Here is a 19,504-nt window from a genome sequence, read left to right on the forward strand (position 1 = left end):
CTTTTCAGATATCTGAATGGTAATTGCTAACAATTTGCCTGGAGAAACAAAGCTGCAAGAAGCTCTGCCTTGCCATGGGGATGGGGATGCCTGGATGCCCTGAAGGGCCACGTGTCCACACTGCACTAAAGCAGAGGCCTCATTCTGCATGAAAAATGCTATCCCAGTGGAGAGGTGTTGCTGAGATGTTGTGTCTGGATGGAGCCTTGATGGTTACTGCATTTGTAAAGTGCCCTGTGAGCAGAATTTAAATAAATTTTAATCCCAGGAGATTGAGTTCAGAGGGTTTCTCCCATCTATGATTTCTGCAGTTCTTTCTTCACATTCAACCACATTGCAATTTTATTATTACTCTCTTTAACACTGACAAATTTTTCCAAAGCAAAAGCTGGCCGTGAAAATCTGACGATTGGTTTCCAAAATGGGAATGCTTAGCCATTTCATGTTGCAAGCAAAATTATACCAGCATGCTAATAGTTTGACAGGTCTGTTCTTGAGCAGAGCTGTTAAGCAAATAAACAAACAAACAAATACTCTGCTCATGCTTATATGCTGTGCTTGTGGTGTTTGTTTTTTCCCGCCCTCTGAAAATACTTTTAATGAAAAGAATGTGGCTTCAAATGTCTCTTTTACCTCTCTCATATAAATTAATGTCATGCAGGCCATCCCTCCTCCTCCCCATATGTTGCAGATTTTTAGAGTATGAGTGCTCCATACATTATGAAAAGGGTATTTGGAGTAATTTTAAACAATATTCTGAAGTGACCAGGGTTTAAATTTGGTCTGGGATACTGAGCAGACCACACTTCCCACACTCTGCAGTTCCCTTGCTTCCAGTCCCTTAGGAGGGTTATGTAGAAGCTTTTCCCCTCCCAGAAGCAGCAAAGTGAAACATGAGCAGTGGCTGTGTTCTGCTGTAGCTGGCCCCAGATTGCATAGGGACACTCGTGGAGGCACCAGCAGGATCCCGTAAAGCTGCAGGGGAAATGTGGCAGGGCTGGTGCACATTAGTCATCCTGAGTGGGCCAGTCTCACAGGGAGGAACACTGACTTCAGAAAAGCTGTGAAGTCGAGTACTGGGAAATTTTAGGTGTCTCTCTGGAAATAGCAAGCCCACCAGTAGTTAGTAGATTTAAAAAGACAAATAGAGTAAAAATTCCATGAACATGGCATCCTGTGCTGCTACTTTGCTCTTCTGTATGCCACATTTTCTGCTTGAGTGTATTCTGCCACCATTTTAGCACCTCCACTTTGCTGCACAGTGAATGGGGAACTGTATTTCACTACTTTTTAAAAAAAGTTTCTCTCTTCAGACCTCCTTAGTGTTGTGAGGGTTTTTTCTTCAGAGATGTCTTTGTTTCTGTTATCTTTAGCATATTCTTTTTGTACCTAAAACTGTACTTCCCATGTCCTTGGGCTTTCAAATTCCTTCCACAAAGCTGTGGAAAATGGGGGCAGAGCTGAGAGCAGGCATTTTTCCACCTCAGTGTAAGCCATTTTCCCCTCCTTCCTTGTGGGATGGTAAGTCTTGAGGAGAAGACCACAGGCTTTTGTCATTAGGCAGACATCCAGGGTGGGAAATTGGAGTTGGAAATCTCCTGGGCTTGCTGAAAGACTTTGGTTCAAGAAGTAGTAAGGTCAAGGTGAGGTCAGTGTTGGCTACTGCGCACGTTACGACCCCTAACTTTATTTCAAAATCAAAACCAGCTTGAGACCAAGCTGTAAAAAGAAATGCCTGTGGTAAAGCCAGTTTACAGAGCAAGCAAAGCCTGAGCACAGTAATGTATTTATAGAAAGCACGTGGATTGGTTAGTAAGGGGGAGAGTGAAGCACAAGAAGAGTTGTGGAAGAAGGCTGAGGCAGTGAATTCTGCAGCGTTTAGTCCTTTTGAATGCACCAACAATGCCTGGCCATTACCTCCATGGAGGGCATCATAAGGTGTGAAGGGATCAGGATTTCTCTAAAGAGACTAGTGGTTTGGGGTGCTTCAGTTCTGGGGTGCCAGTCTCAAAAGACCCTGTAAAGAGGTTAATGTTAGTCCAGGCAAAAAATACACTGTTCATGTCCATCATGTAGGTTTCTGCCTAGGAAACTCAGAAATTGGTGGGGAGAGAAATAAAGGAACTGTGACTTCAGTTAAATGTTCAATTGTGTTCTTATTGTTATTTGTGATTAAAGTGATGACATTTAATGGTCATACCTGTTGCTAGAGAGCTTGACTGATGCAGATAAGAGCATTTGGAGATGGTGCTTGGGAAAGTGGTTGGGAGCCTGGGCTGTTTGACTGGTTTAGGATAGACTGCTGGGTGTTAACGCTGCTGAGTGTAACAGTGGAGAGCTGGAAAATACCAATATTGGGACCATTTCTAAGTGCTTGTTTAGGGAAAAAAGTACACAACAGCTAATTGATGTCTCTACCTCATGTAAGCATACACTGGAGAGAAAAAGGCTTTTGTTAGAAGTCAGCTGAGGCAAGTTACAGCCCACCAGGGCTGGAGGGGCCTGCCATGCAGCTTGCCTCCCAGCCCTGTGATCTGCATCCTGCTGGCTCCAGCTCTGTTTTCACTGCAGAACAAACCAGTTTAATTTCCTGGACTGCAATCCCCTGCCCCACCCCACAGTTTGCTTTTTCTGTGTTAACTTTCTGCCATTTTAGTGATCTCAATCAGCTTATCACATGATACAATGAGTGCCAGAAGGAGCTCAGTGCTCCTGGGAGGAATATGTGACAGGAGGCTGGAAGGAGGCAGAGGAAGGAAGGGTAGGAGCTCCCTGCTGCAGGAGCTGGGATCTTTTAACTCAGCTCCAGCTGTACTGAGAAACTGTTCCTGTACCGTGGCGCAGCTGAAGGGAGATGACGTCTTGTTCTTGTCTGGCCTTTTTGAGACAGGCAGAGAGCTCTTGCAGGTCTGATGCATCCCTTGCAGAAACCCCACGTTTTTTACTTGGAAAGACCAAACCAGTGAGAAATGTCCTAAGCCCTAATCATGGGCTAACCATGCTTACTAGGTAAAGCATGTAATATATCACCGAGGTATTAGGTATTGGTTCATACCTAGTATGAACCTAAATAAAACATGCAACACATGGAATTTATTCTGGCATCATAATAAGCTATCATTACTGACAGTGAGCTTTGCTAAAGTAAACAGAAGGGAAGCTGTGAATATAACCCGTTTGTACTTGATAATCATTTTAATGTGGAGAAAAAAACATGGGTGCTAAAATTTGAAGAGGAACACTTTATATTTGTTATTGTTGTTTTAGCTATCTAGAGGTTTTGTGGTATTTCCTAGGAAGTATCAGAAGGGAAGTATCATTGCTGGGGAAAACCCAGTGACTGTAACTCTTGTCCAAGTGTTTTGCTCTGTGTAAGCTGAAGGGATGGGTGAGATGCTGGTGCTGACTGTTCTCTCTCTCTCTCCATTACCAGGGTCGCCATGTCAAAACGGGTCAGCTGGCGGCCATCAAGGTCATGGATGTTACTGAGGTGAGTAGAAGAACCTTCTGCTTCATTAACAACTGTGTAAAATTTAATCACGAGATGGTATAAGGCTTTCATCACATTTCTGTTAAAAGGCATGGTCCTTGCATGTGAATGTTTGCTCTCTGCTTGCAGGACCTGACCTCTCCAGTCCATCTGCCTGAGAGTTCTGTGTGCCTGTGTGCTGGGGCGTTTGCCTCCAAAAATTGCATTGTCCAGTCCCAGGGCATATTGGGTGCATGTAGCACTCTCTTTTCAGAAATTTCTTAGAAGAGGGGGAAAAGGTTCAGATTGCTTGCTTCCCACTTGTTTTCTCTGAAAAGCAACATCTTGCTTTTACCAAAGATGAAGGTGAGGTGTCTGCTTGTTGTAGAGGACAGTGTTCTTCCTGGTACATCTGCAGCCTACAAAGGGCATATGTTTATTCAAAGGAATGAGTCCCTTGTAGTTCCAAGAAGCCTAAAAGCAGAAACATCTGCAGGAATGATGAGCAGATTGCTAACAGAATTCAGCAATGTAAAGTAGTTATAGTAACTGACCCATGGGGATTTACTGTGGAGCTTTAGATGGGAAGGAGGGGAAATTAACCCAGTCAAAGAAATAAAAAATATATGCCTGTATTTGAATCCTTGGGCATCTTGCAGTTTATGCTGTTCAAAAAGCAATCAGTTTAAATTAAGTTTTCAAAACAGATGAAGAAAAGCATGGGCTCTCCCTGTTACTCTGTGGTATGTAGAGTTCCATTCACAAATTAACAGTTTCAAATTTAAAGTTGGATGAGATACTCCCATGTGATATCTGCAAAGCTTGACTGATACTGCTCTTCTGGAGAGAGGTTGTGCCTTTTCAAACTGTCATATTCTTCTGAGCTCCTCAGTCTTACCCAGGGGAAAGAATAACATTAATGTGTGTATATTGTACAGAGCAGGGGGTCTTTGGCCAGGATGGTTATAGCAAGCAAAACTTCTGCAAGGAGATTGCTGCAGAATATTTCATAGCTTAGTATGGGTATAGGTGCAGCAAGTAAAAATGGCCTTAGACACAAGGTCCTGGATGAGTGGTGAGGTGTAATGGGTAAACAGGCAGGAGAGGAGGAAAACGAGAGACAGGGTTAGGTCAACTGATAAGGCTTCAGTCTTGTCTCTGAATCTCTAGTGATCGATGCGCAGTGTGACTGTTGCTCTCTAACTTCAGCTGTTGTGTCTGCCAACAGCTAGATTCCTTTTTTGTCAGATGGCTTGATAAAGATCAATTTTCAGCTGAAGATTTTCAAAGGCTGCCTTCATGAGGAGGCAATGCTTTTTTTGCTGCTGTTAACAAGCAGAGAAAACAAAGAGGAATGAAGGTACATTGACACACAGTGAATGTTCTTTGCACAGCAAATGTTTTCATCTGTGCAGCAGTTTTAAACAGGGCAGCTTGCTGGACTGTGCATGACAATGGCTTCTTCCATAATACTGAGATTGGCTCTATTGCACACCCTCTGTTTTTAATAGCATGTATTAATCACAAACAGTTGTAATAGAGAGGTTGCACATAAAAAAGAAAACAGTTGAAAAATGCTGTCTTTAGTATGGCTAAGTTCATATTGGAGGAGTAAGTTTTGAAACTTACTGTAATTTTTGTCTGGTTTTGAAAAGCAAGTTATATATTGGCACTGTCTTTTACCTCATAAGTACAATGCTTTTTTAGGGGATGAAGGAGGGAGGAGTTTGGGGATTTAGCTAGCCCCATGCAGCTTAAAAGCATTGTCATTCCTACCAGGGGAGCTCATGTGTTTTTGCTTCAAAGAAAAGAGCTCACAGAGACAAAAAATGCATAAATTCTTCCAAGTTGTACTAACTCAGCTCCACCTTTTAACACCAGACATGGGTGATACCGTTGCATGTACCATTTTCTCAGTGGCAGATGTGGCTGCAGGATGTTCTTGTCCAGCCTTGCTCACTGATTCCTTGCCTGTTTCCCAACACTTGTGCAGGCACAGCTGCCTTGGGGTCAGGTCGTGACCTGGATCAGTGAACAGGCTCTAGTTCCAGTTTTAAAATACCCTTACTCCTCTCCTTCCCCTGGTTACTTATAGCCTGGATTGGTTCATTGATTGAGTTCAGCACATGATGTTGCAAACTTGGGTGTGGTTGCTATGAAGAAGGTGGCACGACACTGGAAAAGATCCAGTCTGGCCATCAGGGAGAAGGGGCAGTGTAGCTCAAATTGATATTTCTGCCAGAGAGCCATATATCCTTGAGCTCAAATTGATATTTCTGCCAGAGAGCCATATCCTCGAGCCATAGCTCCAGTTCCTCAAGGGTTTGTTTCATGAACACCTCCTTTGCTGGCAAACAATGTGGGTTCATCCTGGTCCTAGCTCACCACAACTTATGGGGACAGTGGGAGGAGTGAACATGGGGACAGAGAGGGCAGTGACTTCCACCATTAGCACTCTTCCAAAAGAAATGCTGAGGGAACCACAGCCAAAATTCACCTTCTCTGCCTGCTTTAAGATATACAGTTAGATGAACTGCTAATGGTAATACCGTATCCATGCCCATGGAGAAAGAGGCTTGAGTGGAAACTTTCACAAAACTGAAATTGTGGTTTTCTGATGAGTGGTTGCTTGAAGCTGTAGGTGATTTGTGCCTATGTGCATGTTTTATTGGCAGTGTTATGCCTTTCTGCTTAAATTCAAGCGGTGCCATGGGGGATATCTGATTATTCTGACTAACCTGAACTGAGAACAGACACAAAACTTCCTTTCTTCTGGGATACCTCTGATCCAGTGCTTGTTTTGCCAAATGCTTAACAAATTAGAAAACCTAATGTATTGGCATGCTCTGTGGGCACACCCCAGATTTTCAGTTTTCAAGGCCATGATTCTGCAATTCACACATTGCTCAGGATCAGTGAAGTTATGTCAGTTCTGGGCTGTAAAGCTTTGATCATCCACACAGGAGGGATGTCAAAGTCAGAGTAAAGGCTTTCTTTAAAATGTTTTGGTTGGCATGAAGAAAATGAGGTATTATAACCTCTGACTCGAGGCATTGGAAGAAATATTACAACTCTGGAGTGCACATGGCACTGTGGAAATGCTCTTCATCCTTCTTATCTTTTCTTGTGGTTTTCTCTTTAGATTTTGATTTTGAAAAGAATGGTGGCAAGGATGAGAGAAGAGGAGGTGGGCTGAAGCCTATCAGCTTGATCTTTGAATAAATTATGACTAGTTAGTTCTGCTGCCTGAAATGTTGGGGGATGTCAATGTGCATAAAACTCCCCTGCCTCTTCTAATTTCCTCCTTTCTAAACAAATAAGGAAAATACTTAGAAGACTGGATCTTTACTGATCTTGAGTTCTACAGCACTAAAGCAAACGCTAATGGAACTGTAAGACCTAAAGATCTATAGGTATCACTACAGAATGGTGCACAGGTATGCCTTCTTTTCACTTTTGAAGGGCAAAGCTGCAGTGCATGTAGGCTGAAAAAATTTCACTGGAGTGTAGAACAAATAAAACCAAAAACCTCACCAGTTTTCATCAATGGAAAGCTATTCTTATTCCTTGTTGGAATGAGCCCAATGACTGTAAAAGAGGAACAGTGCAAGCTATTGGCATATGTGTGCTTTAAAAATTGTTTTACAAAATCTGCATATGTAGGATGAATCTCACGCTGCATGCTTCTTGTGAGGGAGGCATTATATGTAGTCTGTTGTTAATCTTTCTATTGTAAGGTCTCAGTTCCTTTTATGACATTAGTTTGGAGAAGGTGGTGTGCAGTCCATGTTGATCCCTTCCACTCACTGACCACACTGTTAGGTTTCCATCATCGTCAGATTACCATGACTCCCAAGATTTAGCAGTCCCTGTCTACTTAGAAGAATCTGTTTTCTTGTGAAGCAAATAGCATTTAAAACCTTAGCAGAGCTTACTTGGCAAATCTGCCTGCATCCAAGCTGTTAACTTGCATTACACCCTAAAGCCTGACTCTGCTCTAACTGCTTTGGAGCCTTTCCTTGCAGCTGCACAGCTGTTTCCAGGGTTGCTCCTGTGTTCCACTTCCAGCAATGCTTTTCTCTTTGAAAAGTTTAGTAACTGATTTTGAGGGAAAAACACAATTGCTTCTCTTCTGTTTGTTATAACCCCTGACGCTGCTGCTTCTCCTTCCTACCTCTTCCCACACACACTCTTGGCATCCCTTGGGAAAGTTTTCAGCATGCCTTTTTTAATAGCAGCATTTCTCAGCTCTTGTGCCCAGTGTTTCATGACTTGTCCAATCTAGTCTGTGTAAAATTATGCTAAGTAAACAACTGGATGCTGTATCCTGCTGATTTATGAAAGAAGTTGGATTGCTTTTAGAGCTTGCCTGTCTTGCTTTTTCTGTGTGTCCTCTGCAGAAAAGTTAGCAACCTCAGACCAAAGCCTCCAGGCCTGCAGAGAAACATGGCACATCTCCCACACTAGACAGGAAAGGTTCCCTGAGTTACTCATTGCCATTTTCCTTGCTCTGCTGACTCCTTATTTCTGTTGCAATAGGAAAGTCACTTGGATTGTTGTGAGTCTGTATCTTACAGTCCACATGGCCATAAGATAAACTACATAAACTACAATCATGTGGATGATTTGTCCATTTTCCATAGGACATCTCAAAGCAGTCTGCAGAAAAACTGCTGTTAGATAAAAACATGGGTTCCCACATAAACTAGCAGACAAAATGAGGGGAAAAATGACATAATAAGCCAAACCAAAAGTTTGCAATATTATGTTCTTGTTTTCCCCATGCAAACTCAAAGACAATCAATGGATTTCAATCTATTTGAAGAAGGAAAAATAAAAAAAGTTGATGGCTCACTCTGGAAGATTGGGAAATACAGACCCTTGTGGCCCAGTGCAACAGAACTGGGTCAAGCCAGCCTAGAGAAGCTGAATAGGGGCCCTCCCTGTAGTGCAGAGATATGAATGCAGTGCTTTTACCTGGCTTTATCTGGCTTAGTGCAGCCTCCTGATAAAGCACTTATGTACCAGTCTGGGGCTGTACTTACTGTGAAGTTAGCCAAAGCAAACCTAAAGTTACCTGAGTTACCAAAAGTCTGTGGCCTTCCAGTGTTTCATAGGAGTCACTTCTTCTTAATGTGAATTGGGGGAAATTGGTAAGGGTCCTAAAAATCCAGATTGTTCCATGGAGAGTACTGGCACTCTGCTTGCTTGTCCCTGCAATGAAAGATTGCTTGCTACTAGTCTGTACAACATTTTGCAGTCTTTGGTTAAACAGTTACCTGGCAAAATAAAGAAGTGTTCTGTGGAAAAGAAAAAAAAAGGAAAGCTATTTACAATCTTGACAGCCCTGCTGTCCAGTTCTCCTGAAGCTGATTAACCTCTGATCTCTTCTAGGGATTAGGTTAAGGAAAAAAAAAAAAGTTGCTGGGAATTATATATTACAGTTCAGAGGAAAACAGAGCTGGACAGAGTGGTCCCTTGAGCTGTAACATCTGGTTTTGGGGGAGGTCAAAAAGAGCTACAATAGTCTTGCAGCCAGTAGGGCAGCCTTTGGTGAACTGCAGAGCATTTGTATAATTGACTATTTTTTTCTTTAACTGAGATCCCTCACCTACCTCTGCCCTTACCCAGCAGCTTGGCACAGTTCTTCCCCCTGCTTTTCCATGGACCTGATGCCAGGAGGTTCAGCCCTGGGTGCTGGTGTCTGTGTGGGACTGGGCTCTGCTGCAGCTCCATGCTGCTTTTTATTCTGCAAGGCTCCTGTTTGGGTCAGGCAGATGTGGTCCTGTCCATCTTCGGGGCAAGGGCAGGGCACAGAGCCTTGCAGGGGTGCCAGACATGTCACAACACTCCTGCCCTTGGGTGGCTGGGACATTTCTTGGATTGCCAGCTCATAGTTCTAACAGAGTAGAGTGACATTTAACTCCGAAACGCCTTTTGTCCTTACAAGGAACAGTGACTTTGTCTCCCAGCAAGGCAGACACATCTAACACCTGGTTTAAGTCAGAGCTTCAATTTCTGGACCCAAGAAATTTCCTGGAGCAGTGCTGGCACCAGTTGGGATAAAGGGCAAACTTCTGCTCTCTTCATCTGATTATTCAGGGGTTAGCAAGATTGTTAGGCTGGAGAAGCTTATTTGGAAAGGGGAGGATGTCTGGTTTGATGCAGTTGCAAGGAAACTGAAAAGGGAGCTTCACAGGCAGTTTGAGATCAGGGGAAAAAGTTGTGGCTCTTAACAAGCAGCTTGGGAAATTATACTGCTGGAGAGAGGTGATGTTGAGCACTAAGGCTCTGCATTACTGTGTCCCTGTGAACAGCAACTTTGCACTGATAGTGTGAGAGGGAAAAATTGACAAAGGACAGAGAAGAAAATGGATGTAAAACATTCACACATGCTTGTTTCTCTATGCTTATTTCAACCTATGTTTTCTCCTTATGCAAGATTGCCACCTGAGAGGAAGATGCTTTGCATGCACAGCTCATCTCAATTGTCTTTGTGGGCATACCTCTCTATGTATTTTAACAAGCTTCTTTTGTTTCAAGGCTGTTTCAAGGCTGAAAGAAATAGATATGTTCCTTTTGCCATGAAGATCCTCGAGGGCACCTTTGCAGCACCTCTCAACAGCCATAGGGCTTTGGCTGTAAAGGTTTCATGGTGCTCATTCAGTAGGATTCCTGTTGCATGGCTTTTTCAGTTGAGGCTGGGCAGTGGCTTCATGCTCAAAGTTGGTTGTGGAACACAATGTGAATAAAGTGTAAAGAAAGCAGTGTTGACTCTGCCTTCTCATCTGTATGCTTATGTCTGATGTGCAGGGTTCTTGTCCTGTCTAGCAGAAAATGTTTTACCAGTGCTCTGTAAATTGAAATGTAGTTTAGATGACACGACCTGAAGTTACAGTTACATAAAGGGCACTTTGCTGTAGTTTGCAGTGTAGAAGAATCTCCTTTGTTGTAGGCTTTAAAATTTTGCCTACCTGGCTTTAAGAGAATCATATAACATTCTGCTATAGCACGGCAGAGGATGCTCAGGATATGCTCCTCAGCTGTGGCACCAAGATCTGTTACTGCTCATCAGTATGTGAGAGCACATGTTTAATATTGGAGCATAATGCAAATGGCTGCAGCTGACTTCCATGGGCAGAAGAATAGGATTGCATATTAAGAAGATTTCTCTGCAAGTCTTGAGCTCTTTGGACAAGTCTGAACTTGTTAAAAAATTTCTTTCCTTTGGTCTGATGGTGCAGCTGCAGTGACGCACTGAGAAAGAGAGACTTTAAGTCATCCAGGTGAACTTGTTACCATCCTTGGGCACGGTTACTTGTCCAGGTGGGCAGTACTCATGCATTTAGGCTCTAATACTGTGCCTGTTTTCTTCAGTCATTAGACTAGATACCTGCAATCATCTGAAGTCCTACGATTAGCAATGACAAAGAGGTCACTAATGACACGTGGTTTCATATGTACAAGTGACTGCTGGCATCAGTCTGTGTCCTGGACTCTGAGCCTTCACCACTGTTAGTATTAATGTGGGTAGCATGCAGATGCTTTCACAGCTGAGATATTTTACCTACAGGTCATACCTGCTCTAACATGAATTTGAGCAATAATAACCTGTGCAAATTCTGGTGATGGAGCATTTCTTGTGAGCTGAGAGGAGCATTTGTGCAGGTGGCCTCAGTGCAGGTGATTTGCTGCTGCCTTCCCCAGTGCTGAGCTCTGATTGTCTCCGCTGTCTAACAGGGCTCGAGTTCTGATGGGAAACAAATGTTTTGTGTGCAGGTAATAGCAAAAAGTACGGGACTGCATTTTTTATCATTTCTATCAGACACAGCACGGCTCAATTTACCCCCAGTGAGTCAGACATACTGTCTACTCAAGGAGAACAAGGCAGCCCTGTCAATACAGTGTTAGAGCATGTGTGCTCTTGCCAGTTTGGGCAGAGTGAAACCAATAAGGATTGTGACACAGGGCATTGTGCTTTCATTTTAGCACATTTCTAGGCTGAACTTGGGTCTGCTGAGTATTCTTCCTGTCTGCATAGGCAACCAAAAGATCCCAGGTCCAGTATAAGCTGCTATCTTTCAGAGATACACTTTAAAATCTGGCTTGGGCATTAGGATCAAAGTCAGGGGAATTAATTCTCTGTTTATATTAAAGGGGATATATCTGCCTGAAATGTAATCTCTCTTGACTGTGTTTAATTGTATTCTTATAAACTGCACCTGCCTGTGGGCTCCTCCTGTTTTTGCTGCAGCATTCCATATTTTTATCTTGACTTCCTAAGGAAATGAGGCTTCTTGGTGATACTGAGCATGTCCTGCCTTCTTTTCCACCAAATACTATTTGGATCTGCTGGTCGACTTCAGCCAAGTTTAATGAGGAGGAGAAATTCCGGAGATACAAAGTCCTGACAAGTTATGTGAAAGCTGGCAAGCTGCATGGAGAAGGGAGGGGCTGAAATTTATAACCTCTGCTTTGAAAATGGTAGGCAGACCTTAGCCACTTTCCATTATCAGTCAGCTGGCCACTGTTTTGCAGTAAATCATGAGGAGAAAGTAGATCACTTCATTTTTATTTAAGGAAAAAGTTCTGTGCAGTGGAGCTCATGAAAATTACTTTCAAGCATTTTTAAATCTCCTCTGGTTCTTTCTTTAGTTTATGAGTCCACAAATCTAGTACTGTACATTTGAGATTATCCTGTGTGATCTCTCTCTCCTCTCCTTTCTTAACATGCCTATGTGTATATATAAAGATAAAATAGCAGTGTTATTCTCCAACATTTAATGAGTCAAAAATGTTTTTTCTAAGTCCCTTGACAGTGCTTCTTTTGCAAGGCACAGTTTGAATGATTTTCTATGGAATTTTTGGCTAAAATAGAGTCTTAAAGCCCAGCTCCTGAATCTAGAGATTATGGTAGCAAGTGCTAATGCTCGAGGACCTGGGAATTCATTGTACTCTAAGCTGGTTTGTAACCACAATAAACACTGCCCTAGTGCCTAAAGTGTTCTGCTTCCCCTGTGCCCAATCTCTTAAATATGCAGTGGAAAGCACACAGCTGAGCTGGTGTTTGAAGAGCCTTGAAGACGCTTTGCAATCTAGTTCTGTTGATCAGTGCAGGAGAAGATTCTGTTTGTCTCCAGAGCCCCTAGGTGTCTCAAATCCTTTCCAGCAAGGCTCCTGTGTACATACCTCTAGATAGAAAGTAGTTTCTTTGTCAGAAAGCATTAAATAACGTGTGGAGAACACTTTAGAGAGAAGTGCAAAGGTGTTGTCATTTATTGCAAAGATTGGTGCTTCATAATAAGCACATGGTTTAATTTTGCTCTCTTTTATTAAGACCCTGCTTCAAGCACGATTAGAGTGATGGGAATCTGGCCACAGAGGCATTTTTAAAATTTTTGTTGTGATGTTTACCTGTTGATTTTTTTTTAATGTCAGGCTTTGTTTCTTGAGCACTTCATCAGTGTTTTGTTCTGAAAGATGAATCTCTGAGAAGTGAACAAGCTAACTACCAGAAGTGCTACTGTTCCTGTGTGGACAGCAAGCACGTGGGTGTTGTGTTTTGCCTTCCATCCACCAAGTAAAATGGTAGTTTTGTACGTAGCACATCACTGGTCCAAAGTATGGAGGTGGGAGTTCCAATACTTGCTCTCTTTTGCACCTCATTCTGTAAGAGGATGGGTGCCTCCTCAAGTGTGTCCCTGTCTCTGCCTAGTGGAGGGGCCAGTTCCAGAAGTGAGCTCAGCTTTTGTATGTTGGTTTGTGTATGAGGTGTTTCTGCAGTGTTTCTCTTCAGCAGGAATATTTTCCACTGTAGCACCTTCTTCCTGAACCGAGTTTTAGTGTTTGATTCTAGATGTGGTGAGAACTAAGTGGAAATCCTAGTGTAGATGCAGCAGCCCACAGACCTTTGGAATAGCTCTTACTGTCCTGGCTAAGCACCATGGCTCTGCCTGCAAGAGTAAGAAAGGAGAGCATCCATGGTCCTTGAAAATAATTTTCTCATGTGGAATATTTTACTGAATGGAAATGTAATTGGGCAGGGAGAGAGAGCATCCTGGTGGCTGCTTGGCTCCCCCTGTGCTAACCTGTCCTGGCTGGGGCTGCAGGACAGGCAGCCCTGAGTCACTGCTGTGGAAACACTGATGCACAGGCAGCATTATCACAGAAGGTTTTAGTTGTCTCTTGCATATTTTACCTCAGCTCCCTTTTCACTAGCATTTATTGCAGTTGCCTCCCTTTGAGCCTGTGGGACAAAATGATTTTTACAAATGAGTTTGTTGATTTTCATTCTGAATTTGTATTTCTGCTTCTCTTACTACAGGCCTTTGCAGCAATTGTTAAAATGTGCAGCTTTGCATCGATTATAAAATAATAGTGTCGCACTGGTTTATAGATCAGAGGGGGCTGCATGGTCAAACAAGTTTGCACTCAAATTTGAGTCCCTGAGGGGAGATATCTGTTTCTATGTCAGAATTGCTGCTGCTCCCCAATTCTGATTTAAAAGTTTGGGAAATGTACCTAGCCCAGTCTTGATTTCCAACACAAATTTTAAGAGTTGGCACTGATCATGTAAAAGGGGATGGATTAGCATGTAAATGCAAACTCATCCTCTGTGTCTACAAATGTAAACAAAGTATGTGTAAACTCAGGAAAGGATTTCTCCCACTGGCAGGAAAAAAAGGAGGAATAGTTGCATTTTCTATTTGTAGATGTTCACATAGCATCCTGTTGTGTTAACAGTGCTTCCTCCTGACATAGGTGTCTCCCCTTTTCTAGGTACTTCTCCCTAGAGATAAGGTTTTACAATACAACAAAAACAATTGGGTGTCTGGATGCTATTGCAGGTACAGCCCTGCCTCTCTTCCCTTGCCTTCCAAGTTTCCCTTACACCAGAATCTATCAGGTCCCATCCTGTGCTTCACTGGCAAGGAAATATATATATTAAAAAGAAAAATATTAGCTTTCTACTGTTTTTGCCCTTGCTAAAGCTGGCCAGGGGATGGGTGAGAGGGGCCAGGCCAGACAGGGAGTGGAAGTGGCAGCTTCTGGGAGCTGGCCTGCAAGCAGCATCTGCACAGGGTTACAGCTGTGGGGCTGGATGAGGAACCCCGAGCTGTCCCTTTGCAGTGCAAATCCAGGAGGAAAGGCACCTGCAACCTTCCCAGCACCTTGGCTGCGTCTTTCTCAGCCACCTGCTGTAACTGCTGAGGGACTGTTTGTAGCCCTTCAACCTGCAGATTCAGGAATAAAGAATGGAGTGTAAAGGTCTTCTGCAGGGATTCCCCCACCCTCTGATTCTTTCCACTGTGTAACAGGCTATTTTTAGTCTGCTTGCTTGCCTTAGAAACTATTTCACTTTCTGCTTTAGATGATTTCCATAACATTGATTTGGATTCTGAATTCCAGTGTTCAGGATAATAGCAGAGCAAAGAATTGCTGTGTGGCAAGCTCAGTTCCAATGGTGGGGCTGGAGAAGCTGTGCTGAGGATGTGTGATGCCAGCTGCCTCTGACCTGGTGACCTGTGGGAGGCTGGCTTAGCTGAACTGCATTGTGGATCATGCCCCATGTTTGCAGGCAAAGAGCCTCGTTAACCCTGAGTTTAATGGTGTTTTGGTTAGTGAATGGCAAAGGAAAACAACCCTTTAGTGGACTAATCCAGGTAGCCAAAGTAGATCTACCTCTGAAAGACATCTGTTTGCTTTAAGTCAAGTCCACAGTCAAAAGCCCAGCCTGCCCTTGCTGTGTGTGCTTGGATGGTAGCATTGCTGATTTGCTGAATGTCACTCATTCTTCCTCCACATAGTAGTTAGTAGTAGTTATTAATTAAATTGGCATGAATTAAATTTTCTTTGTCAATAAAGTGCTCTTAAGCTATATAAGGTGTTAGAGCAGGCCTTGCTGTGGGAAACAGTGCTCATCTTAACATTTTTGCATATGATGCATCTAATTATTTGCCAATCTGACATATGAAAGATATCATGGAATCAAAGAATCACCAAGGTTGGGAGAGACTTGTCCAGTCCAGCTGCTCACCTGGCACTGTCACTGTAACCCCTAAACCACTAACTCACATCATCCAGCACCAGATCCTCATACCTGTTAGACACCTCTGGGGATGGCGACTCGACCACCTCCCTGGGCAGCCAATTCCAATGCTTGACCACCTGAACAGTGAAATTTTCTTTTTAATATCTAGTCTGAATCTCCCCTGTGTCAGCTTAAGGCTGTTTCCTCTGTTTCTCTCACTGAAGGCACAGCAGCAGGGATCAGCCCCCACCTCACTGCATCTCCTTGCAGGCAGTTGTAGGGAGCAATGAGGTCCCTCTGAGCCTCCTTATCCCCCTCCCTCAGCTGTGTCTCACAGAACATGATTTCTAGACCCTTCACAAGCCTTGCTGCCCTTCTCTGGACACACTTGAGCACCTCAATGTCCTTTTTATATATTTTATGTAGCTAGTTCTGTAATAAGTGAATTTCATACAGCTGATTGATAAAGCAGGAGAGTGCGTTTCAGTGGGTTTGGGCAGTGTGTTGCTGTTTCATAGGAAAAGCCTGCATACTTAGAATCCCTGAGGCAGTGCTGGATCCAGAGGGGGATGAAATCTGACTGGCAGTTAATAGGAGATTTTCTTAGATAAAAATGAAGATGTTTCTTCTGCTGGTTTTCTCTGCATCCCATGCAGATAATGCATGGGATGAATACATATAGTTGTGGAAATTCATATATTCAGGAGCTGTATATTCAGTGGAGAGCAGAAATTGAGCCTAATGCTACAGGTCTATATAGATAAAAAAGATTGAATTCAGTGTTTGAGATTGGGGGGAAAAAGACATTTAGTATCAAGCCTATATTCTTACGAATTTTCCAGTTTTTTTTTTCTTTTTTTCTTTCTTTCTTTCTTTCTTTTTTTTTTTTTTTTTTTTTTTTGGGTGAGTCTTGATTAAGAACCACTCTGGATAGATTGGTTCCTGTTTGGATTAGAGGTCTAATCCATGATTGTTTACAAAAATACCCATATATATTCATCAGCCTTTGGAGGACAAATGGCCACTCAGGGCATGGATAAACAGTCACAAACACTCTGCTTAGTGCGGTTCCATGAGCTGTTCTGTGCTCCTGTGGCATGGCAGAGGAGCAGGGATATCTTGTGCAGGTGTTTTTCTGCATTTTCCTCCTGATTACACTCAAAGCAAATAGATGTGTGACTGCTCTGCTTTTGGCCATCACTAGAGGGCTTCAGAGGGAGAATCCTGCTTGCCTCCTACCTGATGTCAGGAGCCGAATGTTTCTTCTGAAACCTAATACACAGCATCATAACAGAGATGTTCTGGTTATGCTGGCAGGAACCTACTGGTGTGCAGCAGGTTTTTTGCATCTTTTGTTCAGGGAACTTTTTCAATTTTTTTTTTGTTTGTTTTTAAGCTTCTCTTTTAATTATCTTTGCAAGATGAATGGAAAAACAGGTGTGAGGCGAGTAGGGCTGGTGGGCAGCTGACACCACTCTAAGGGTTTTGCAGAGCCCTGCACTTCCCTGAAGGGATGTGACTGCTGTGTGCAGGTTGTTGGTGTGCATGGGGTGTGCCCACTGTCCAGGCCAGCGCTGTGAGAGGTGGACAAAGCTGGCTGTGACTGTGGCATGGATGTGCACTCTGGGGTTCCTCAGGAGGAGTGTCTGCTCACGAACGAGAGGCATGAGGGAATAAGGGACGTATTGTATGAAAGAGACAACCTTTAGCTGGGTGTCTTGCTTTGAACAGTCTTGCCAGCAAGTTGGAGAGCTGCCCTCAGCCAAGCCTGCTTTCAGTCAGGAAGTTTTATAGGTCATGCAAACCAGCAATGTCCTTTCCTTTCCATCGTGCCTTGCTTTTATATGCAGCAGCACACGTGCTCTGCCCTCATCCTTCGTGCTTTGGAACAGTGGCTCAGCCTTAGCCCAGGAAGAGTTGTGAGTGCCTCCAGTTTCTGTGTGGTGTGGGAACACTGAAGCACATAATGGCTGTGATTCAGAGACAAATGCTAGCTCTTTGCTACTGATCACTTTGACAGAAAGCCCCAGATGCTCAGAGACTACAGATGGAGCTGTTTTGGGGAGAGTTTTTTTGTTAAAGAAAATAAAAAGGCACCCGAAACCTTAGAATTTTCTATTATTATTATTACCAGTGGTGGTAGTACTAATGTTATGTTTTTCTGTTTTTATAATAGCCTCCCTATTCTTCCTTTCCTTATTCTGCACCCCCTGAACCTCACTTTTCAATTCATGCCATCCAGAGGACAGCTATAAAAGCTTTTTGTAGATGTGCATCACTTTTTAGTAAACCAGCAAAGACAAGGTTAACACATTTAACCATCAGTTTCTGTGAGACTTTTCTTTTTGAGTGGGCTTTGGGATTTCTGCATGTGCCTTTTGAAGGGACTAGGCTGCAGGAAACTGCAGGAGCTTTCAGCCATGACAGGCTTTGTTCAGATACCTTAGTCTGGCAGAAGCTGACCTCTGCAACACATGGTCTTTCACTTAGCAGCCTCTCTCCAGCTATTGGAGAGGTCTGATTTGCTGTGTGTGGGATTTCTGCTGCTTCCATGCTGCTTGGTAATGTTTCCAAACCAACCAGCGGATCCTTGCCTTGGTCATGGAGCTGGAGCTGGCAGGATTGCCTCAGCTGTCCCTTTGTGCCTGACTTCATTGTCACACAGCTCTGCTCTGAGCAAATCCGGTGCCTTCAGCCTTTTCCTCCTGAATTTTGAAGCTCTCCAAACAATCTAGGTTTCGTCTTTTGGATGTAAATGCCTTCCCTGTCTCCCCCACGCATTTTGGCTGGGCTAATTGCTCTTAGTTTGGTTTCAAATCAAGTGTGATTAAGGGAAGATCTCTTCAGACTGCCTCTTAATCATGTTACCAGACTAGCATAGTAAAAAGTTGTAATATCTATTGGGGTGAATACCCTGAGCACAAAATTACAGGCCCTTTCCTGCTCATGAGTCATCTTCCCCTGAGACTCTGTAGTGATAGCATTGCTTTTATTTTAACAGAAAAATCCCTGGGAAGGCAACCAGTTATTTATCTGAACAAGAGAGACCATGTTTCTTGGTTTTTGCCAGATGTTTTTTTTTTTTTTACTCCAAACTTTTGTATATATCCTTAAGGAAGGCACTGCTTTGGGTATAGATCCCATGCAGGTGCTGGCTGGGCAGGCTGGGGCCCTGCTTGGCACAGGGGATGTGGTGGCTGCTGCAGGCTGGGGAAACCAAACCAAGGCTTTTTCTGAGGGAGATCAGATTATATTATGTATTGGGGGATTTCAGTAACACATATTATGCCTGCTTTTATTTTACAGTCAGGTTTCTGAGGTTCACTTTTTACAGGCACTTGTGCTACGGGAGTGGGCTGTGCCTGTCTGAACTGCCTGCTTGAGAAAAGAGCCTCCAGAGCAGCTCTCTGCAGGCTCATAACATGTACACACACACACAGGCACACACATACATCCCCCACACACAAACACACACACAGGCACACACAGAGAACCTTTCTGTGCCACTTTCCTCTCTGAACATGTGTGGTGCCCAGTGAGTAGAGTGACCAAAGCCAGCCCCTGACCACAAGCCTAGGAAGCGGTGTTGCCCATCGCTGCCCAGGGAGGGTTGCAGCAGCCTGGATGGGGTGGTGGATGTGCTTCCACCTCTTCCTGGACTATGGCAGGGCTTTTTCTTTCTGGGTGGGAAGGCCTGGCCTCTCCCGTTTGTCTTGCAGGCTTTGTGGTTGATGTAGGGCCTGCCACATGACGGTTTTGGACAGAGTAAACCTCATTTTCTTCTCATCAGCTTCCGAGTGTTGGTGCCTGACTCCCTTGCTCCTGTTTGGACTGCTTGCTGCCTGCTGTGCATGCACACCTGCAGTTTTGAGCAGCTGTCTGACCATTCAGTTTTTTGGTCCCTGCAGGTCCCCTCTGCTCGTTGTGGTGCAGTTGTGACAGACAAGGCAAGGTTGGCAGGTTAGGGTCTGGCAGGAGCCCCTGCTTTTTAGCATGGGGGCAGC

General features: G+C 43.7%; 1 protein-coding gene across 9 annotated transcripts in view; it reads left to right on the forward strand.

The window, feature by feature from the left end:
• MAP4K4 (mitogen-activated protein kinase kinase kinase kinase 4) overlaps positions 1-19,504 on the forward strand; it is a 165,384-nt gene that overhangs the window by 75,377 nt on the left and 70,503 nt on the right. For all 9 annotated transcript variants that reach the window (XM_063149806.1, XM_063149805.1, XM_063149810.1 and 6 more), the window contains exon 3: positions 3,434-3,490. In XM_063149806.1, coding sequence (XP_063005876.1) covers positions 3,434-3,490 — 57 coding nt within the window. The remainder of the gene's footprint in view (positions 1-3,433; positions 3,491-19,504) is intronic.

This window comes from Melospiza melodia, chromosome 2 (genome assembly GCF_035770615.1).
Source record: "Melospiza melodia melodia isolate bMelMel2 chromosome 2, bMelMel2.pri, whole genome shotgun sequence".
In the NCBI taxonomy this organism is placed as follows: domain Eukaryota; kingdom Metazoa; phylum Chordata; class Aves; order Passeriformes; family Passerellidae; genus Melospiza; species Melospiza melodia.